Genomic DNA, 19555 nt, shown 5'->3' with positions numbered 1-19555 from the left:
GCAGAACTCCGTGTGTCGTGTGACTCCATGTGTGAGACATGAATGGTACCTGGGCAGGAAACTGGGATCGTATGGGGCTGGGAACGTGGCAGATGGGCCTGAGGTCTCTCTCTGGGGGGAGGGAACGTTCCAGTGAGGCTGTGCAGGTGCCCGAGTCAGACTCCAGCTCTCAAGGTGGGTGAACCTGCTGGTTTGTAAGTGATGACGTGTACGACCTATCTGTGCGTACATACAACAAAGCCTTGGGTGTGGGACACAGGTAATGCACAGCTTGTGGGGTCTGCCATCTTCAGCACACAGAAGCCCCCAAGCCTTGTGCTCCATGCTGGCTTCTCATGACACTGCCACCCACCCATTGCTGAGTCAGGAGCCCGCCTGAGACCCAGCCATTGTTTTATTGCTTGACCCAGAACTCCCCAGGGCTGGAAGCCAGCAAGGCTGTGCCAGGGTGCTTGACCACCTACCTCCTGGTCAGCTGCTCAAAGCCTCGCCCTACCCCATTGCTGGGCTACAGGGGAGAGGCCAGAGGCTGCTGTCCAGTGGTTAGAGCCAGACAGGGTGGTCACAGGCAGGCAGCACCACTGGTGGGTCTGGTGTGGGCTCGAGGCCATGCCCCACACACTCCAGACCAGGGTGTGGCCACTTCCCCAGCCCTTGATCCTCTCAGGTGCCACCATCTCCCCTAGCCACTGCTTCAAAGAGGCCCCTCTGGCATATTGCGTTCCTGAGGATGCAGGGACGGGGCGGTGGACACTGGTCTACAGAGGAGTGGAGCCTCCTGAGCCCTGCACTGCCCCCAACCTTGGGGTGGCAGGAGGGTGCTGCAGATGCAACTCCCAGCCTGTGCCTCTCGTGCCCCCTTGGAGCCCAGATACCCATCCCTGTGGTGGGCAGTGCCTGGTATCCCACCTGCAGAGGGCTGGGGGGCTGGGGAGGGAGGGAGAAAGTCCTACTGGTATAGGCGGATGACCTGGAGGGCTGGCCACAGTCCTGTCCACCCCGGGAGGCCAGGTAGATGCAGGGCCTGTAGCCGTTATGTCCCCACCAGCGCTCAGCCCAGCATACCACAGGCAATGTGGTGCAGCTGTCGCTCATTCACAAGGCTCTTTGGCACTCTGAGGGGCATCAGGGACTCACGATTTCCACACTGGCACCTAAGTCCAAGTTTTGTGGCCCTGAGGTGGAGCCTCTGCCCACCCACTGGTCTCTGCCTGCAGCTCAGAAATGGACCTCAGGGTGGTGTTTGTGAGAGGCTTTGTGCCTGCTGCCCAGGGCCACAGCTGCCCCTCTGCCCCACCTGCCTGGCAGTTTTGGATTGACCTGCCCCTCAGGAATGAGAGAGAGTCTGGGGTCTGGGGATCCAGAACTGAAGGCCCTCTGTTGCTTGCCCTGGGCAACTCCTTGACTCAGAAGATGACCCACACTGGGTAGGACACCCTGGTGTCAAAGGCCACCCCCAGCGGTCTGCCAGCAGATCCTACAGGCCTGGGAAACCTGGCATAAAGGATGCATCAGAGCACGTCCCCACCCAGCGAGGCTCTTTTGGGTCACCCACTGGGGTGGGGGCACCACATGGGGCAGAATCTAAACACAGCACAGGAAAATGGCAGCTTTAATGCCTCAGGTAAAATTTTACATAAAAATCAAATCTATGATCCACCCCTGCTTCAACTGGTAAAAAACGCAAGACTCATCGCAAGGCATGAGCACTCAGGCCCATAGGTCTGTGGTCCGGCCCTGTGCTGGCTCTACTTCCCATTCTCTGCACTGGACATGCGTTCCTGGAAGAAAGCACAGCATGAGGCCAGGGAGCAGGTACCCCGGTTCTGCCCGAAGGGGGAGTAGGCGGTGGCCCGTAGGAGGAGGGGGGCCCCCAGGCAACCTTACGGAGTGTCCACTAGGCTCAGGCTGCTGGGGAGGAGCCAAGAAAGCCTAGACGCCAAGGACGAACACACATGCACTCACTGTGAGCACCCGCTCCAGCTTCACGGCGTCCGCGGCAAACCTGCGGATCCCATCTGAGAGTTTCTCCACGGCCATCTGGTCTTCGTTGTGCAGCCAGTGGAAGGCCTTCTCATCCAGGTGCACCTTTTCTAGGTCGCTGGCCTGGGCTGGGGGACACACAGGGCCTCACCTTCCCTGCCTGGCTCCCTCTGGACCCTGTGGCCAGGAACCCCCACTGGGCAGGTGTGTTGACGCTCTCATCCGTCACTGTCCCCTGCACACTTGGGCCACTGTAGGAGGAGCCCACAGAGGGGCAGGGCAGCACAGGCCCTCAGGCCTCCCCTCCTGGAATTCTCAAGCGTGGTGGGGAAGCGGCCCTTACCTGCTTTGGCTGAGAGTGTGGGCACCAGCTTGCTGGTGTCCTTGAGCAGCTCCCCAAGCAGCTTGGGCGAGATGGTGAGGAAGTCGCAGCCGGCCAGCGCCTTGACCTCGCCTGTGTTGCGGAAGGAGGCGCCCATCACAATGGTTTTGTAGCCGAACTTCTTGTAGTAGTTATAAATTTTGGTGACGCTCTTCACCCCTGCAGGATACGACAGCTGTCAGCCAGGAAGCGAAGGTGGACGCCACAACCCCAGCCTCCCCCTGGTATGGGGCCCCCTCCTGGAAGGACAGACGCACCAGGGTCTTCCAGGGGCTCATAGGACTTCTTGTCCGTGTTTGCCACGTGCCAGTCCAAGATGCGGCCAACGAAGGGGGAGATGAGCGTCACGCCCGCCTCGGCACAGGCCACAGCCTGAGCGAAGGAGAAGAGCAGGGTCATGTTGCAGTGGATACCGTACTGCTCCTCCAGCTCCCTGCGGGGACGGGGCGGTGTCAGCGACAGGAACAGGCCATCACGGTTTAACCAAAGTGGCAGGAGCAGAGCTGCCCCATGTTGTGAGGAAGAAATCTGGAAACGCTCAACCAGGTGACCGCTGGGTAGTGGGCTGCGGTGACCCGGCTTTTCTTCATGTCTCCCGGTCAGGTGCCTGCACAGGCACTTGGAGCCGTGTGCCCTCCACCTCCTCTGCCTGTCCCCCCTCCTGCTCCCTGCCTTCTGTCCTGTCTGCACCCCACTTCCTGGCCTCCCTCCCTGCCTGTGCCCCTTCTCCTGCTCTGCCCCTGGGTGAAGGCAGGAACCCTGAGGCCCCATTGGGCCCCATCCTGCCCTCTTCCATTGAAACCCTGTACCGTGCACCTCGCGTGTCCTGAGGCGGATGGATCCCTGAGTTAAGGGCAAGGCCGTATCTCTGACGTGGCCGGGGCTGAGATGAGAACTGGTCAGTGATTTCCAAGCTTCTGCTTAGGCCCCACCAGCCAGAAAGTCTTCCCTGAAAGCCCACTGAAAACCCACATCCACTCAAAGCCTGCATACCAGTGTCCAGAGCTGGTTCACACTGCACATGGAGTGTGAGTCATGCATAAGAACAAAGTCCTGATACACGCTACAGCAGATAAGCCTTGAAAACACTGTACTGAGTGCTGACAAATCGTGTCTGATTCCACTCACAGGAAATGTCCAGAACAGACAAATCCACAGGAATAGAAAGCAGACTGGTGGGGGGTGGGGCAGGGGGCGTGTGCGTGCACACACGCACACACGCACGCACGCACACACAGTGCCCGCTCACCGACATAACACCGGCTACTTGCGGTGGGAACCCCACAGGTGAGCCCTACTTGGTTTCTCACATTTTTCTATCTTTTCCAAACCGAGCGTGTATTTTGCTTTTGTTGTTGGTTTGTGATTAAGGAGAGACCCCATGTGATACAGGGAACCGCTCCCCAGGACTTCCTTGGCTGTAATCTTTACAGAGGCAGAGCGCCACGTAGGTTCACACCGCCAGCCTTTGGGTTACCAGCAGAGTGCAAACCGTTGGCGCTACCCAGGGACCTTTCTGAGCATGTATTTTGTATAAAATAAATGTACCCAAAATTTTAAGAATGCACGGACAAGGACGGGGAGATGGAAAGCTATCGGGGTGATACCTGCTGGTGTCTTGAGGCCCCGCTTTTCTTCTGAAGGAGAAAAATGCCACTTTCTAGGAAAGTGTTTCTTAACAGCAGCAAGTGAGGGGTCTGCCCTGGCCCAGAGGGCAGACCTGGCTCGATGCTGGCTCTGCCCTGCACCCCGTCCCAGCCACGAGCACAGCTCCCCCCGGCCTGCACCCCGTCCCAGCCACGAGCACAGCTCCCCCCGGCCTGCACCCCGTCTCAGCCACGAGCACAGCTCCCCCCGGCCTGCACCCCGTCCCAGCCACGAGCACAGCTCCTCCCGGCCTGCACCCCGTCTCAGCCACGAGCACAGCTCCCCCCGGCCTGCACCCCGTCCCAGCCACGAGCACAGCTCCCCCCGGCCTGCACCCCGTCCCAGCCACGAGCACAGCTCCCCCCGGCCTGCACCCCGTCCCAGCCACGAGCACAGCTCCCCCCGGCCTGCACCCCGTCCCAGCCACGAGCACAGCTCCCCCCGGCCTGCACCCCGTCTCAGCCACGAGCACAGCTCCCCCCGGCCTGCACCCCGTCTCAGCCACGAGCACAGCTTCCCCCGGCCTGCACCCCGTCTCAGCCACGAGCACAGCTCCCCCCGGCCTGCACCCCGTCCCAGCCACGAGCACAGCTCCTCCCGGCCTGCACCCCGTCTCAGCCACGAGCACAGCTCCCCCCGGCCTGCACCCCGTCCCAGCCACGAGCACAGCTCCCCCCCGGCCTGCACCCCGTCTCAGCCACGAGCACAGCTCCCCCCGGCCTGCACCCCGTCCCAGCCACGAGCACAGCTCCCCCCGGCCTGCACCCCGTCCCAGCCACGAGCACAGCTCCTCCCGGCCTGTACCCCGTCCCAGCCACGAGCACAGCTTCCCCCGGCCTGCACCCCGTCCCAGCCACGAGCACAGCTCCCCCCGGCCTGCACCCCGTCCCAGCCACGAGCACAGCTTCCCCCGGCCTGCACCCCGTCCCAGCCACGAGCACAGCTCCCCGCGGCCTGCACCCCGTCCCAGCCACGAGCACAGCTCCCCCCGGCCTGCACCCCGTCCCAGCCACGAGCACAGCTCCCCCCGGCCTGCACCCCGTCTCAGCCACGAGCACAGCTCCCCCCCGGCCTGCACCCTGTCTCAGCCATGAGCACAGCTTCCCCCGGCCTGCACCCCGTCTCAGCCATGAGCACAGCTTCCCCCGGCCTGCACCCCGTCTCAGCCATGAGCACAGCTCCCCGCAGCCTGCACCCCGTCCCAGCCATGAGCACAGCTCCTCCCGGCCTGCACCCCGTCCCAGCCACGAGCACAGCTTCCCCCGGCCTGTACCCCATTATCTCAAACATTAGCACAGCTCCCCCAACCCTGTGCCCAGTAGCTGGGTCTGAAATCTGGACACATGCTCCCCACTACCATGCACCCACTGGCCCTGTCTGAGGTGTGGGCACACACCTCCCCTCTCTGGCCTCTGCAGGCAGGGCTGACAGGATCAAACTTGCCTACAGCCCTACAGCCCCAGACTCCACACGGGCAGAACCTATAAAAGCCCCTGTCCGTAGGGGACACATACTTTCCAGCCTGAATTCCTTCCCACGTTGACGACAGCTTTATAAGGATCCGGTCCTTGCTGATGCCAGCTTCTTTATAGAGCTCGATGAGGCGCCGGGCTCGGGCCACCATCGCATCCTTGTCAAAGGAGAGCCTGGGAGAGAAGGGTGCTTCAGGACACCCCGCAGGAATCCACGTGGGAACCCCTGGGAGGAGGGGCTGGCACGGGACTCCCACCGCAGAGCCGAAGCTTCTGCACGCCACGGGTCTACGCTCCCAGGATCACCCGGGGCAGCCTAAAGGCAACTCTCGAACTCACTGCCGGGGGGAGGTCAGAGGCTGCGATGCTTTATGTAGAAGATAGACAGGAGCTCAGCCCACATGAGCTGTGCCCAGGCCATGGGCACCAACTGCAGGGGCCAGGGAGGAGGCCCCGCGACTACGCCTGTGGGCTGAGCAGGGCCTCAGGGTCTGCGTGGACCCTCCCGCCAGCCCAGCCGGGCGAGAAGCCCCTGTACCTTGCGTCGACTTCTGTTGACACGCGGCCAGGGATTTTCTTTAGTATTTCTGCTCCAAACAACACAAAAAGTTTGTCAATAGCATTTTTAATTTGTTCCTCTTGTGACCTGAAATTCAAGGGGAGAAAAAAAAACCTAGGTTAAAAGTTTGGCAGGATTTATTTTAGGCAAAGAGTTCTACAAAACAAACTCCTTATGGCTTTCCCACACTTCTTCCCTCCACCCTTCAGGACCTGCAAAACCGTCTTTTCAGCCTCTCTGATGTTGCCCGTGGCCAACAGCAGGTGACGGCACTGCTCCACAAGGAGCTGCTGCTGGCAGGTCCCCCTCAGTCCATGGGTCCTGTTCAGAACGTGGAGCCCCCTGGAGTGAGGGCGGCAACTGTGGGGTGACTGGTGACCCCGCCACATCTCCCAATTCGGAACATGGGGGAAGGAGGGGCAGCTGGCCATGGTCGGGCTGCAGAAGGAGAGGAGGGCTCAACGAGACCCCAGATCCAGGCCACACGTCCGGGGAAGGGACCGCCACAGCCTGGACTTCACAGAGCAGAGGGTGCAGTTTACCACACGTAAATAAAAACCAAACCCACTGCCGCAGAGTCAGTTGCAACTCTAAAGGACAGAGTGGAGCTGCCCCACAGGGTTTCTAAGGAGTGCCTGGTAGATTTGGTCGGCCGACCTTTTGGTTAGCAGTCGTAGCTCTTAGCCACTGCACTACCAGGGTTTTCCTGCGCCACCAGAGTGCTTCCATAAATATATAAACATAAAAAAATTACAGTTATCTTTCCTCGAGAAGCAAAATTCAGTTAGGGCAGGGACGCCAGGCCACCTGGACCAGACCAGTGGCCCTTCAGGTGGCGCTGCCCGAGGCCCTTGGCCACTCACCCGCCCAGCTTCTTCCCGTAGGCCATGGCCTCCTCCACCAGGTCCTGGTAGGCAGGCATCTGAGCGGCGGCCAGGATCAGGGAGGGGTTTGTGGTAGCATCCTGGGGCTTGTACTCGTCGATGGCTGGGGGAGTAAATTTGAAGGCCACTTAGTGGGGGACAGTGGTGGTCTTGTGGTAGAATTCTGGCCTGCTATGCAAGAGACCTGAGCCTGATTCCCGATCACTGCACCTCGTACACAGACTAGGAAGAAGGGCCTGGTGATCTACTTCCAAAAATAAATGAAAACCTTGTGGACCACACGGTCCTATCCACAACCAATCCTTGGGCTGATGCAGGAGCAGGCCGTGTCTCCATCATTGTGCATGGAGTCGCCATACGTCAGGGCCAACTCGAGTGCAGCTAATATCAACAAGAAGTGAGTGGAGCAGCCTGGTTCCATCCAGAGTCCATGACAGCTCCAAAGACGCACTTAACCAGAGTCAAGAACTCACTTCCCAAATCAGGACTCCAGGCATCGGATACATGCTTTCTTTCCCACTACCCAAGTCTGGCAGAGAAGCAGAGGTTGCACAATGATACAACATGACCAAGACTAAACGAGGACAGCTCGCGTGTGAGTGTTCACAACTGAGGAACGTGGACACGGGCTGGGGGAGAATGTTGCCACGAACAGAACATGCTTTCTGGTCCAGTCAGGGAGGGTGGGGCATGACATGGACATCTCAGATGAGCATTTAATTATTCTCTCGTAATTAACACATTAGTTCTTTCTTTGGTAGCCTACCCATGAATTTAAAGACACACCAGGGCTTCACCTGGGGTCCCGCCAGCCAGGCTTTTAACTGGTGTATGGGGCCAGGAGCCAATAAACAACAATTTATCTCCACAAACTGCCAACAATGTAACACACATTGAACGTCAGATCACTCGGGGAGATCAGCTGGTTCAGTAAGTTCATCCGGGAAATTACTATTATCGAAATGTGCTTTGATGACAAAACTACAGTCAGAAAACAGATTAGTGGTTGGCAGGAGGCAGGGTGGGGTGCCACTCTAGGCATCGCGTGGGGAGCTTTGTGATGACTGAACAGTTCTGTCTCAACTGTGTGGTGGTTACGAGAACACACCTTATAAACCTGCACAGAACACGCGTGCACACGAAGGCAGGTTAAAGACGTGAAAACTCAGGTAGGTCTGGAGGCTGCCCCCAGCACGGTGCCCATGCCAATTTCCTGGTTCTGACACTGTGCCACGGCCACACTTGATTTCACCACTGGAGGAGCTGGGTGAAAGGTGCCCAGGGCTCTGTAGACTAACCTTGCAACTTCCTGTGAGTCTGTGATTACTGCAAAATGACAAGGTAAAAAAGTAGGCTTTGGCGGTGTTGACACAGATGTATTCACCTGTCAAAACCCACTCATCCACCTACTTCAAGTGGGTTCATTTTATTGTACAAATTTACACCCAAATAAAGTTGACTGTCTAAAAACCGTGGTTTTACCATGATTAAACTACAACTATGGTTTGCGCCTGGGGTCAACTGACAGGCTTCAGGGTCTAGACCCTTCAGCTGAACACAGAGCTGGGGGAGGGTACTGTTCTGTGAGGGTGGCGGAGGGCCGGACAACGCCTGTCTACGACACTGCTCTGGGAAGAGGTGCCAAAGCTTTTATTGTATTTTCAAAGAGGCCTGTGAGCGCACAGAGTTAAGAGCCTTCACTTCACAAAATGCAGACCACAAAGCTGAATGCGTTATTTATAGTTACGTGGGGCCAAGATGGCGGACTAGGTGGACGCTACCGCGGATCCCTCGTGCAACAAAGACTCGGAAAAACAAGGGAATCGATCACATACATAACAATCTACGAACTCTGAACAACAAGCCCAGACTTAGAGACGGAAAACGAACAAATACGGGCAGACAGCGACCGTTTTCAGAACCAGGAGCCAGCGTACCAGCCGACTACTTGGATAAACTAGTTTCCCAGTGATGGCTCGGAGACAGCAGTCCATATCAAACCACATAAAGAAACAGACCATGACAGCTTCTCCAACCCCCCAAACAAAAGAATCAAAATCTTTCCCAAATGAAGATACAATCCTGGAATTATCAGATACAGAATATAAAAAACTAATTTACAGAATGCTTAAAGATATCACAAATGAAATTAGGATAAATGCAGAAAAAGCCAAGGAACACATTGATAAAACTGTTGAAGAACTCAAAAAGATTATTCAAGAACATAGTGGAAAAATATTTATAGTTACGTAAAATTTATAAATATATGTGACCCATGAATATACAGGCTTTTTATAAAGTTGTTAATATTCATCAAAAACGAAAAAGGTAGCACTTGGGTCTGGAGGCTTCTAAAAAGGACAAGAGCACTCCCTAGCTGCCCTGCTGGCACAGTCCAAGGAACACAGCTCCTGTCCCTTCACTGCCAGATGGGAATAAACTGGAAGGTTCAGCTGACCCCTACTGAGCACCTGCTGGGCCCACAGGGGACAACACAGACAAGGCTCTGTCACCAACAGAAAAACCGGAGCAGGAAACGTGTGCCGACTTCCCTACATTCTCTACCACGGTAACATCACCACCCACAGCATTTGTCTTACCGGCGGCGGGCTTGCCATCCTCACTCCCCAGAGCAAGGTGCGGCAGCTTTTGTCTAATGGATTTAGGGCCCACTGTAGCAAGTCTGGGGCTCTAGTGGCACACTGGTTAGGAGCTCAGCTGCTAACAAAAGGTCGGCACTTCAAATCCACCAGCCGCCTATGGAAACCCTAAGGGGCAGCTCCACTCCGTCCTAGAGGGTTGCTATGAGTCAGAATGGACTCTACGGCAATGGGTTTGGTTTGGTATTTTTTTGGTAGCAAGCCTAGCAGTTTGGAATCCAAGCTGATCTCTGTCTCCACCTATTATATTTAAGCAGCCAAATACGCTTATTCACTCCCCTAGGCTAGATAAACAACCTTCTTACTGGTTTACCAAAGAGGAACTACAGCCGTTTCTTAAGTCACCATGAGAAAGCAGAAAAGAGAGGAAGCTACAGGCAGCACCCAAGACGGCCTCTCAGGCACCTTTCCGTGTTGTTTTTTTGCCTGGAGGCATTCGTGTCCACTGGGCATTGCGTGGTTGCCCTGAAAATCTCATCTGTTCACAGCAGAATCCACAAACCAGGCTCCTGTACTCACGTCCCCTCATGCCTGCAGAGGTCAGGACAGCTGAGGGCGACAGGACGAAAATCAAGGTTTATTGTTTTCTGTATTCTCCAAGTTCTCCACAGAGAACAGGAATCAAATCCAGGGCACACGAGACGTTAACAACCCTCTGCTTTCCCCAGTGCACTGGATTTTATATTTCTTTTTACCCACTTTGGACTCTGTCACCAACGGCCACCAGCCGTCCCACTGGGCAAGGGGAAGCGTGTGTAACAGGTTTCAAAAGCAGGCGCTGTCATGCCTAGTTTCAGGTCCAGATGTAACCCACCTTTCCTACCCTGTAGTCAAAACTAGCTGGACGAGAGCCACTGAGCTGTTAGAGGTGACGGTGAACAACACGAGGAGCTTAGCCGACCTCACTGAACTGTACGTGCCCCGACTGCAGACACGGCAAAGGTCACCTATGTATTCACCCCAATTAAAATATGTAAAAAAAAAAGTTAACCGGGTAAAACTCATCTGTGTAACCACAAACCGGTAACGGGCAGGTCACCTCGGTTAGACCACGAATCCTTCGCCGAACTCAACCCTCGGAGAAGCCTCCCCCGACCCATCAGCTCGCTGACAGGGGCCTCCGGGGGTGGCCGAGCTGCTCGGGGCCAGTGGGGGCTCCGGCCCCCGACCCCCCGGACCCCGTCCGACCCCGCGGGCCCCGTCCGACCCCGCGGGCCCCGTCCCACCCCGCGGGCCCCGTCCGACCCCCCGGGCCCCGTCCCACCCCGCGGGCCCCGTCCCACCCCGCGGGCCCCGTCCCCCCCCCGGGCCACGCCCGCCGCCCTTCGGCCCCGGCTCCGCACCCGCCCGGAGGGAGACCGGCTGGAGTAACCTCCTCCCGGACGCCGCCCTTCGCCCCCCGCCCCACGCTCCCCGGCCGACCCCCGACCTCCGCCGACCCCCGACCCCTGACCCCCGCCGACCCCCGACCCCTGACCCCCGCCGACCCCTGACCCCCGCCGACCCCCGACCCCTGACCCCCGCCGACCCCCGGCCCCGGCCCCCGCCTCACCGTTGAAGTCGCCCGTGTCGGCCACCACGGTGGTGAACTGCTTGAGCTGGTCCAGCACGGACTCCATCCTCTGGCGTTTGACCGGGGAGGCCGACATGGCGAGGCCAGGCAGCGGCGGGAGCGGCGGGGGCGGGCCGGCCCCACAATGCCCCGCGCGACCGCCGCTCCGGCGCCGGCCAATCGGAGAGCGGCGCGGAGAGGCGGGGCCGCAGGTCCAGCCGCCATCTAGGGGAAGCCCCGCCCCCGTGCTCAGCCCCGCCCCGGCGCTCAGCCCCGCCCTGGCCTCGAAGCCCGACGGGGCGGCGGTGCAGGTTCGAGCCCCGACACCCCGGCGCCCTGGCTGCAGCCCACACACAGCCTCGATGCGGAGGGACGTGCGGCTGGTTGGTTGGGGTCGGGTCGCCGGGGCACTCTGCATCCTTCACTTTCCTCCTGTGTAAAATGCAGACGGGGTGGCAGTGGGGTCTACCTGAGTTAACGCCTGTGAGACGGTAAACCCGGCAGACCCAGCAAAGCCAGCCTAAAACCTCCAGCCTAGGGAGATCTCGACTCAGTAATCAGAGACTTTATTCAAAGGGCTTATTGCAATTACTAACGTAAAGACCATTGCAACTGGGAGATGATCAAAACACTGCCCCACCCTGTGTCACCCCATGACCACTTGGGAATCAGACCAGTGTGATCCGTGGGTTTTCACTGGCTGATTTTCAGAAGTCCGTCTCCACGCTTTTCTTCCTAGTCCGTCTTAGTCTGGAAGCTCCGCTGAAACCTGTTCAGCCCCACAGCATCAGGGGAGCCTCCAAACACAGACGGGTGGTGGCCTTGCATGAGGTGCGTTGGCCAGGAATCCTTGAAGCAGGGTCTCCTGCTTGGAGGGCAGGACCTACCAGCTAGCCACCACTGCGTGACTCTCAAGGGTTAGGTGAAAGGGTTTTTCTTTTGTAGAGAGAAGCAAACAGAGCTAGAAAGAGCTGTGTGTGTGGGGAAGTGGGATGAAAGGGGGCGGGCATGACAAGATAGTAGATCAGAGAATGTCTTATCCTGAGATCAGTCTATTTTCCCGGAAAGGCCCTAAAGGAGGGGCTGTCTGCTGACTCAAGGTTGTGGCTGGGCCACAGTTCAGGGCCATGGCTGAAGGAGAGAAGCTTCCCCCAAACTTGGTTAGCAATCATCGTGTTCCAGTTATCAGTGGGATAAGCAGTTGAGCTGGATCATTTACGAGGCCAGAAATGAGGACTTGGAGGGTCTTGGTCTGGCCTTGTCATGGGTAGTCAGGGGGGCGTCCATGAGCCTTATCTGGGTCATATGTGTCTTGGTTCTTTGCAGTAAGTCATTTCCCAGAACACAAATGGTGGGAGTTTCTTAACCTTTGCTGCTTTCCAGGATCACAGGGCTCAGGTAAAATTCTGCACTGTCAGCGCTGCCCAACAAAGCTGCCAGCCACCAACTGCCCCAGCCACTGATGAAATGTGCCTTTGTCTGCTCAGATGCCTGCTGGCCTTGGCAGAGCATAGGGCGGGTGGGTGGTGTGCTGCCCCCCAGCCCTCATCAGGCAAACCCTTCCCCTCAGCCCTGCCTGTACCCTCTAGGCCCATGATGGGCTCAAACTTGCCTGGTGCTGGGGAAGGAGTCGCTGAGGCTGAGAGGCTGGGTAGAGGTGAAGTGAGGGCACAGCAGTGCACTGCCTGCCCCCTACCCTTGCCTGGCTGGAGATCAGGGTCTGTGGTCTCATTCTCTCCTCACAGATCCGGACCCATAAGGATGTGGCCAGTCCCTTCCTTGCCTTTGATTCTGGGAACTGGCTTCTGGGCATCTTTCCCAAATACGGAGCCCTAAGCTCAGAGGGCATTATGTACAGAGCCAGTCATAGAAAATATCACAGCTGGTTTTATGGGGTCATCTTTTTATTGTTGATTTGTAGGAGTTCTTTATATATTCTGGAAACAAGTTTTTTGTCAGGTGTGCATTTCCTGAACAGTGTCTTTTTAAGGAGTAGGATTTTTTTTTTTTTGATGAAGTTCAGCTTATCAGGTTTTTATTTCATGGCCAGTGATCTTTTGTATCTTCTCTAAGAAATCTCTGCATACTCGGAAGTGGTGAAGAGATTCCCGATGGTTTCCGGAAACGTTTTAGTTTTAGCTGTTATGTTAGGGTCTTTGATGCATCTCAGATTAATTTTTGTCTTTGTCATGAGGTGGGGGTCAAGAGTCGTTTTTCTCCACATGGTTAGCCACCTGTTCCAGCACTTTTAGTTGACAAGACCTTCCTTTCTCCACTGAAATGCAAAAATGGGAAAACTTGAACTGGACATACATTTCACATAAGAAGATATATATTACTCATCAGAGAAAAGCTAATTAAAACCATAAAGAGCTATCTCCCTAAAAAAAAAAAAAAAAATCCCTAGTCTCCCTCAAAAGGCTAAAAATAAACAAAAGACCGACAAACCACGTGCCAACTGTGGAACGCTCACTGAATGCAAAATGGTAGAGCCACTTTGGAAATGGTTTGGCAGTTTCTCGTCAAGTTAAGCACGTACTTACCAGCAGTCCCACTCCTCAGAGAAAAGCACGTCCACACAAAGATGTACACTGAACATTCACGGCAGCTCCACTGATGAGAAACCTCAGCTGGAAACAACCCCGAGGTCTATCAACAGGGCTGGATAAGCAAACGGTGGTCCATCCGTACCGAGGAACACCACTCAGCAATAAGAAGATATAAAAAAACAAAAAAGAACTATTGACACAAGCAACAACATGGAGGGATCTCAGAAGCATTATGGTGAGTGAAAAAAGCCAGATGCAAAAGAAGACAGACTCTTCCATTTCTATGAAGTTCAAGGCTAAGCGGTTACTCCACGCTGATACAAACAACCACAGTGGCTTCCTCTGGGGGACGCAGGGGCTCTGGGAAGGGGCATGGGGACTTTTTAGGTTGATGGTTGTGATCCTTGGACCAGCAGCATCAGAAAACCCAGGGGACATTTTAGAAATCGGGGGGAGGGGGCAGGGCTGTGACAAGCCTCAGTGTGATTCCACTGTGTGCTGAGAACCACTGCTCTGTCTTTATTGGGTGTTATGGATTGAATTGTGTCCCCCAAAAGTGTGTGTCAACTTGGCTAGGCCACGATTCCCAGGATTGTGTAACTGTCCAACATTTTGTCATTTGATGTGATTTTCCTATGTATGGTAAATCCTACGTCTATGATGTTAATGAGGCAGGACTCAATCTATATAAGATTCGGTTGTGCCTTAAGTCAATCTCTTGTGAGATATAGAAGACAGAAGTGAGCAGAGAGATGTGGGGATCTCATACCACCCAAAAAGAAGAGCCAAGAGAATAGAGTGTCCTTTGGACTCAAGGTCTCTGTGCTGAGAAGCTCCCATATTGGGGAAGATTGATGACAAGGACCTTCCCCCAGAGCCAACAGAGAGTGAAAGCCTTCCCCTGGAGCTGGCACCCTGAATTTGGACTTCAAGTTTCCTAAACTGTGAGAGAATAAATTTCTCTTTGCTAAAGCCATCCACTTGTAGTATTTCTGTTATGGCAGCACTAGATGACTATGACATTGAGGTAGGGGTTACTGGGCATATACATTTGTCAAAACTCATAGTACTGTGGATTTCACCATTTGTACATTTTACCTGTTAGGTGCTGTCAAGTTGGTCTGACTCATAGTGAGCTGGTGTACAACAGAATGAAACATCGCCCTGTCCTGTGCCATCCTCACAATTGCTATGCTTGAGCCCATTGTTACAGTCACTGTGTCAATCCATCTCGTTGAGGGTCTTCGCCCTTTTTGGCTGACCCTGTACTTTACCAAGCATGATGTCCTCCAGGGACTGGTCCCTCCTGATAACACGTCCAAAGTATGTGAGACATAGCCTTGCCATCCTTGCTTCTAAGAAGCATTCTGGTTATACTCTTCCATGACAGATTTGTTCATTCTTCTGGCAGTCCATGGTATATTCAGTATTCTTCGTCAACACCATAATTCAAAGGCATCAGTACTTCTTTGGTCTTCCTTATTCATTGGCCAGCTTTCCCATACATTTTATCTAAAAACTAACCAAACCTGTTGCCGTCGAGTTGATTCCAACTCATAGCGACCCTATAGGACAGAATAGAACTGCCCCATAGGGTTTACAAGGAGCGCCTGGTGGATTCAAACTGCCAGCCTTTTGGTTAGCAGCTGTAGCTCTTAACCACTACACCACTGGGATTTCCCTACACTTTACCTACCTCCCAAGAAAAAACAAAAACCAAAAAAACCTTGAAACAACAGCTACATGGTGGGGCAACCATCGTGGGCTCAGAGTAAGAGGCCCAGGGTAGAAGGCGCACAGAGAGCCGGAGCTGAAAGTTCCCCAGCTCGCCTTAGGGCAGGAGAGGACGCGCAGCGACCACGTGTGCGCAGAGGGGCTACAGGCCAGGGGCCTGCGGGCACGTCCTCACAGCCCCGAGGGTGATGCTGCTCCTGTACTTCCCTTTTTGCCCTTTGCCTGTGCTGTGCCCATGTTATGGCCGCGGGGACAGAATGCAAAAGAAGAGTCCTGGAGGAAGGAATCGGCTTGTTGGGAGGCACACTGAGCCCCACCTGGCTGTGCTCCACCTCCACTGGCCCCTTTTTGTCTGCTTCTCTCCCACCGACCAGTGCCCTCAGTAATGCCAGCGAAGGGGTGGCTCCTCGGCTCGTTTTAGATCATTGTGGGGTGCGGGGAGCTGACAGGCAGGTGTTTCCTACCCATGGGTGCTGTCCCAAAGGGCAGAAACTCTTAGGAGCCTGTTTCACAGATGTGGTGACTGAGGTGCCGGGTCAGGGAGAAAGGAGATTCCAGTCTGCCCAGAGCCTCCAGAGGCTGCATCCTCCAAAAGCCCAACTGGGCCTGGGCAGAGAGGAGGTGACCACTGACTGGCCTTCACACCTGAGGTCCACGGGAACTCACAGGGAACCCTGAATTGCTTCTTTTTCTTCCTGCCTTGAATAAAGAGACTGTGAAGCTCCCTAAAGCGAGGCAGTGGTTCCTGTCACTGCTGATCTTTGCAATGCATGAAAATTAAAAAACTTAGAGTTTATCTGTCTGCAGTCCTAAAACACAACCAATGCAGACCTTCCTTTAGCCTCATCATGGTTACATGACATTGAAATTAAACACCGAGTCATCACCAAGTCACTGGCAAAGTTGTTACCGAACACTGCCCTGTGAGGCACAGGACAATGAACTTGGTGAAAGCCACTGCTGTGGGTCTGAAGGCCCTATAAAGAACGTCTGAGTTACTGGGCCTGGTGGGCAGGGGTCCCTGGCAGGAGGGCTGGGAGCAGGGGTGGTGGCACCCCACATGATCTCAGGGCATTGGGAAATGGAGGACGCTCTAGAACCCAGAAGGGACGCTTGCATTTCCAAATAGGTATTTAATGTAAGCAGGAAGCACAGCTTTTGAAATGTAGCCCCCGCCCCCCAGAGGCAAAACCAGTCTCCAGGTCACGGGAAGGAGAGAGTGGGGGAGGAGAGGAAAAGGAGAGAAGACCCACAGTGCCTGGGCAGAGGAGACTGGGGCAGGGGTGAGGGCTCTAAGATCACAGGGTGCCCAGCGTCTTCAACCTTCCATTCAGTGGGTCCTGGTTCAAGCCCGTGTGTGTGGACTACCCCGTTCCAGGTCCAGGTACTTGTAACCTCCCCACCCACTGCGGCCCAGGTGGTGGGTGCCTGAGACAACCCCGGGATCCTCTTATGTGGAGCTGCAGGGGACCGAGGTATCCAAGCAGCCCAGCAGGTTGGAAGGGCGGGACACCTGTTCCAGCTGGAGTGCTGTCCCCAGGGCCAGGGAAGGAGCCAGTGGACAGCATGGTGTCTGGGGAGAGCAGCAGAAAGGGAAGTAGATGAACGGATTCAGAGCCCTGGGGAAAGGCACTAGGAGTTGGCCTGGACCATCCATGACGGCCGTGACAAGGACCTCTGAGTGCGTGATGGCACTTATGCAGGGCTCCCTAATTCCCAGTGCCATCTGGGGGTGCATGGGAAGGGAGTGGACTGCAGGGCCACCTTGTGGGGTTGGCGTGGCTGGGAGGGAGGGAACTAAGCAGCACTAAGGCAGAGGGCAGTGGGGAGTGAAGTCAAAGCAGGGAAGGACATGGCCCTGGGGAAAAGGCTATGTTTGTGCCAAGACTGGATGACCTGAGGGAGGGAGAGCCAAGAAGGCGTTGCAGGAAGACACAGTGGTACAAAGGCCCTGAGACAGCAGACGTCATGTCCAGAGGTTGAGGTCCAGCCAGGGAGCATTTAGCCCTCCTCACCAATAAGGACTTAAGGTGGCCTAATCATTAAGAGCTTGGCTGTTAACCGAAAGGTCCACAGTTCAAACCCACCAGCAGCTCCAAGGGAGAAAGACCTAGTGATCTGGTCCCATAAAGATTACATCCTGGGAGAACCTATGGGCAGTTCTAGTCTGTCATATAGGGTCATATAAGTCAGAATCACTTGACGGCACCTAACAACTACCACCACCACTTAAGGGACTTGGGCTTTTACTCAAAGCTCAGGATGGCTCACGCAGAGGAAGGACAAGCTGGACTTAAGTTTTATTGGCTCTCTGGCTGTTGTGTTGAGAACAGACTGTGGGAGCAGTGGTTGAGGCTAGATCTGGTGGGGGTCCTGCTCTCCTCAGAAGACAACGACTGTGGCCAGAGGGTGACATCAGAGCAGGGAGTGGTGGTTGGATTTATTGATAGAGTGGACGTGGGTGTGAGGGGGAGAGGAGACCAGGACTGCCAGCGGGGGGGCGGGGGGGAGGGGGTCTCCACAAGCTGAGTTGGGACAGCCTGTCAGACAGGAAGTGGGTGCTTGGGTCCAACGAGGGTCACCTTGGTGGACTGAGGGCCTGAGCTCAGGGCCAGGCTGGAGAAGCAGGTTTGAGAGGTGCTGGGGATAGGGGCCTTTGGAGTTGGGAGGCTGGGTGAGACCACCCAGGGAGCAGGGGAGATGGACTAGGGCCAAAGGTAACTCCCCGGCCTGTGACACTGGGACTAGGGAGACCGGGAGGTGCCTCACAAGGGGGTGGGGAGGACAGCGTTCTCACGGGCATTGGGTGTTGGGCGTGGTCTTGTGGTGGACGGTCACTGCCGACCTTGGGACTAGGGAGATCCAGAGGTGCCTCACAAGGGGGTGGGGAGGACAGCACTCTCACGGGCATTGGGTGTTGGGCACGGTCTTGTGACGGACGGTCACTGCCGACCTTGCCAAAGGGAGACAGTGGGCATGGACAGGGCTTTTGGGGGTGTTGCTGTGTAGGGAGCCAGGAGGGGTGGAGAGGAGGAGTGTACTCAGCCCTGTCCTCAGGTGGGGGAGCAGTGGGACCCAGGTGCTCGAGGTAGGGCCCCGTGTACCTCAGGACAGGAGGGAAGGACAGCAAGTGTGGGCACAGATTGGCAGGGTCACCAGGGAGGGCAGCTCTGCTGTCTGCTTGCAAGCCTACCCGTTGAAGGGTGGGGGACAGGATGGAGGTCAGGCTGGCATCCAGGACCCCAGTAGAGGGCAAGCGGTGGGCCAGGAAGCGTGACCATCCCAGAAGGCTTATGATGTTGTGGCTGCGTGTTTCTCCAACTCTGCTCGGGTGACATGGGTGGACAGAGGGTGGATTTAACCCGCTAGGGTGTTGCCAGGAGAATATGACTAGGAAAGAGACCAAGAAAAGGTTAGAGCTGCCGGGTCTGAGCTTGGCATGGAGGCGAGCATGGGCACAGGTGGTCGGTGGGCAAGAGGATAGGTCTTGGGGAGACATGGGGTGGAAGTGACCTATGGGGTTGGGCCGTCGATCAGGATCATGGGCATGAGGGTGGTGTGAACAGCTGAGGTGGGTGGCCTGCACATTAGTGGTTGAAGCAATCATTCTCGTTAGCAATAATAATGACGGTAACGGTAGAAGAAGACAAAGCATTAGTCATCTTCAACAGCTTAAGAAATTACACCAACAGGCAGGGGCTAACACAATGGGCATGATCCCTCTCTGCTTCTGTGGGTCAAGAGTTGGGGAGCGGCTAGCTGGGCAGCTCTGGCCAAGGTGAGCTCATGCTATATAGGTCAGGCTGTGCCATTGGAAGTCTCGGCTGGGAATGGGGGAGCTGCCCACACCCGCCTACCCCCATGGTTCTTGGCGGAAGGCCTCTCCATGTGCCTCCTGTCTGCACAGGGGGTCTGGTATCTTGGGGGTCCGAAGCCTTAGGGTGGGGGTGGGGCAGCTTGCTTTAACTTCCTATTACACACAGTTTTGAAACTTCCCCTTTAAAACACACACACAGCAACCATGTATAGTGTTCAGAGAGATGAATTTGTGTTTTAAAAATATAAATATGTGCATGGGAATGATAGATCCCAAATTAAAAATGGTGATTACTTCTGGGGTGGAGGTGGGGATA

At 55.7% G+C, this 19555-nt stretch overlaps 1 protein-coding gene across 3 annotated transcripts; it reads right to left on the bottom strand.

The window, feature by feature from the left end:
- Positions 1–1595: 1595 nt before the first annotated feature.
- On the bottom strand, positions 1596–11275 carry TALDO1 (transaldolase 1). 3 transcript variants are annotated; one of them, XM_064287519.1, is made up of 9 exons: positions 11140–11271; positions 9993–10136; positions 6907–7030; positions 6023–6130; positions 5527–5658; positions 2623–2798; positions 2327–2524; positions 1966–2111; positions 1596–1781 (listed from the first exon to the last, which is right to left on the bottom strand). In XM_064287519.1, the coding sequence occupies exons 1-9, from the start codon at positions 11234–11236 to the stop codon at positions 1749–1751; spliced, it is 1158 nt and encodes a 385-aa protein (XP_064143589.1). In that variant the 5' UTR covers positions 11237–11271; the 3' UTR covers positions 1596–1748. The 3 variants fall into 3 exon arrangements, with proteins under 3 accessions (XP_064143589.1, XP_064143590.1, XP_023398112.2); XM_064287520.1 differs by lacking the exon at positions 9993–10136 and having other exon boundaries at positions 11140–11275; XM_023542344.2 differs by lacking the exons at positions 9993–10136; positions 11140–11271 and adding an exon at positions 9528–9869.
- Positions 11276–19555: the final 8280 nt, after the last annotated feature.

This window comes from Loxodonta africana, chromosome 7 (assembly GCF_030014295.1).
Source record: "Loxodonta africana isolate mLoxAfr1 chromosome 7, mLoxAfr1.hap2, whole genome shotgun sequence".
Lineage (NCBI taxonomy): Eukaryota > Metazoa > Chordata > Mammalia > Proboscidea > Elephantidae > Loxodonta > Loxodonta africana.
Note: the sequence above shows the minus strand (reverse complement) of the source record. Positions and strands in the feature narration are given on the sequence as shown.

Excerpts from the sequence above, each read along its gene's own strand:
- TALDO1 (XM_064287519.1), bottom strand. The coding sequence starts at position 11,236 with ATGTCGGCCTCCCCGGTCAAACGCCAGAGGATGGAGTCCGTGCTGGAC. Across the intron at positions 10,137-11,139 it reads CGACACGGGCGACTTCAACG|CTGTCCTGACCTCTGCAGGC; the intron begins GTGAGGCGGGGG and ends TGTCGCCCTCAG. Across the intron at positions 2,112-2,326 it reads CACACTCTCAGCCAAAGCAG|CCCAGGCCAGCGACCTAGAA; the intron begins GTAAGGGCCGCT and ends TGTGTCCCCCAG.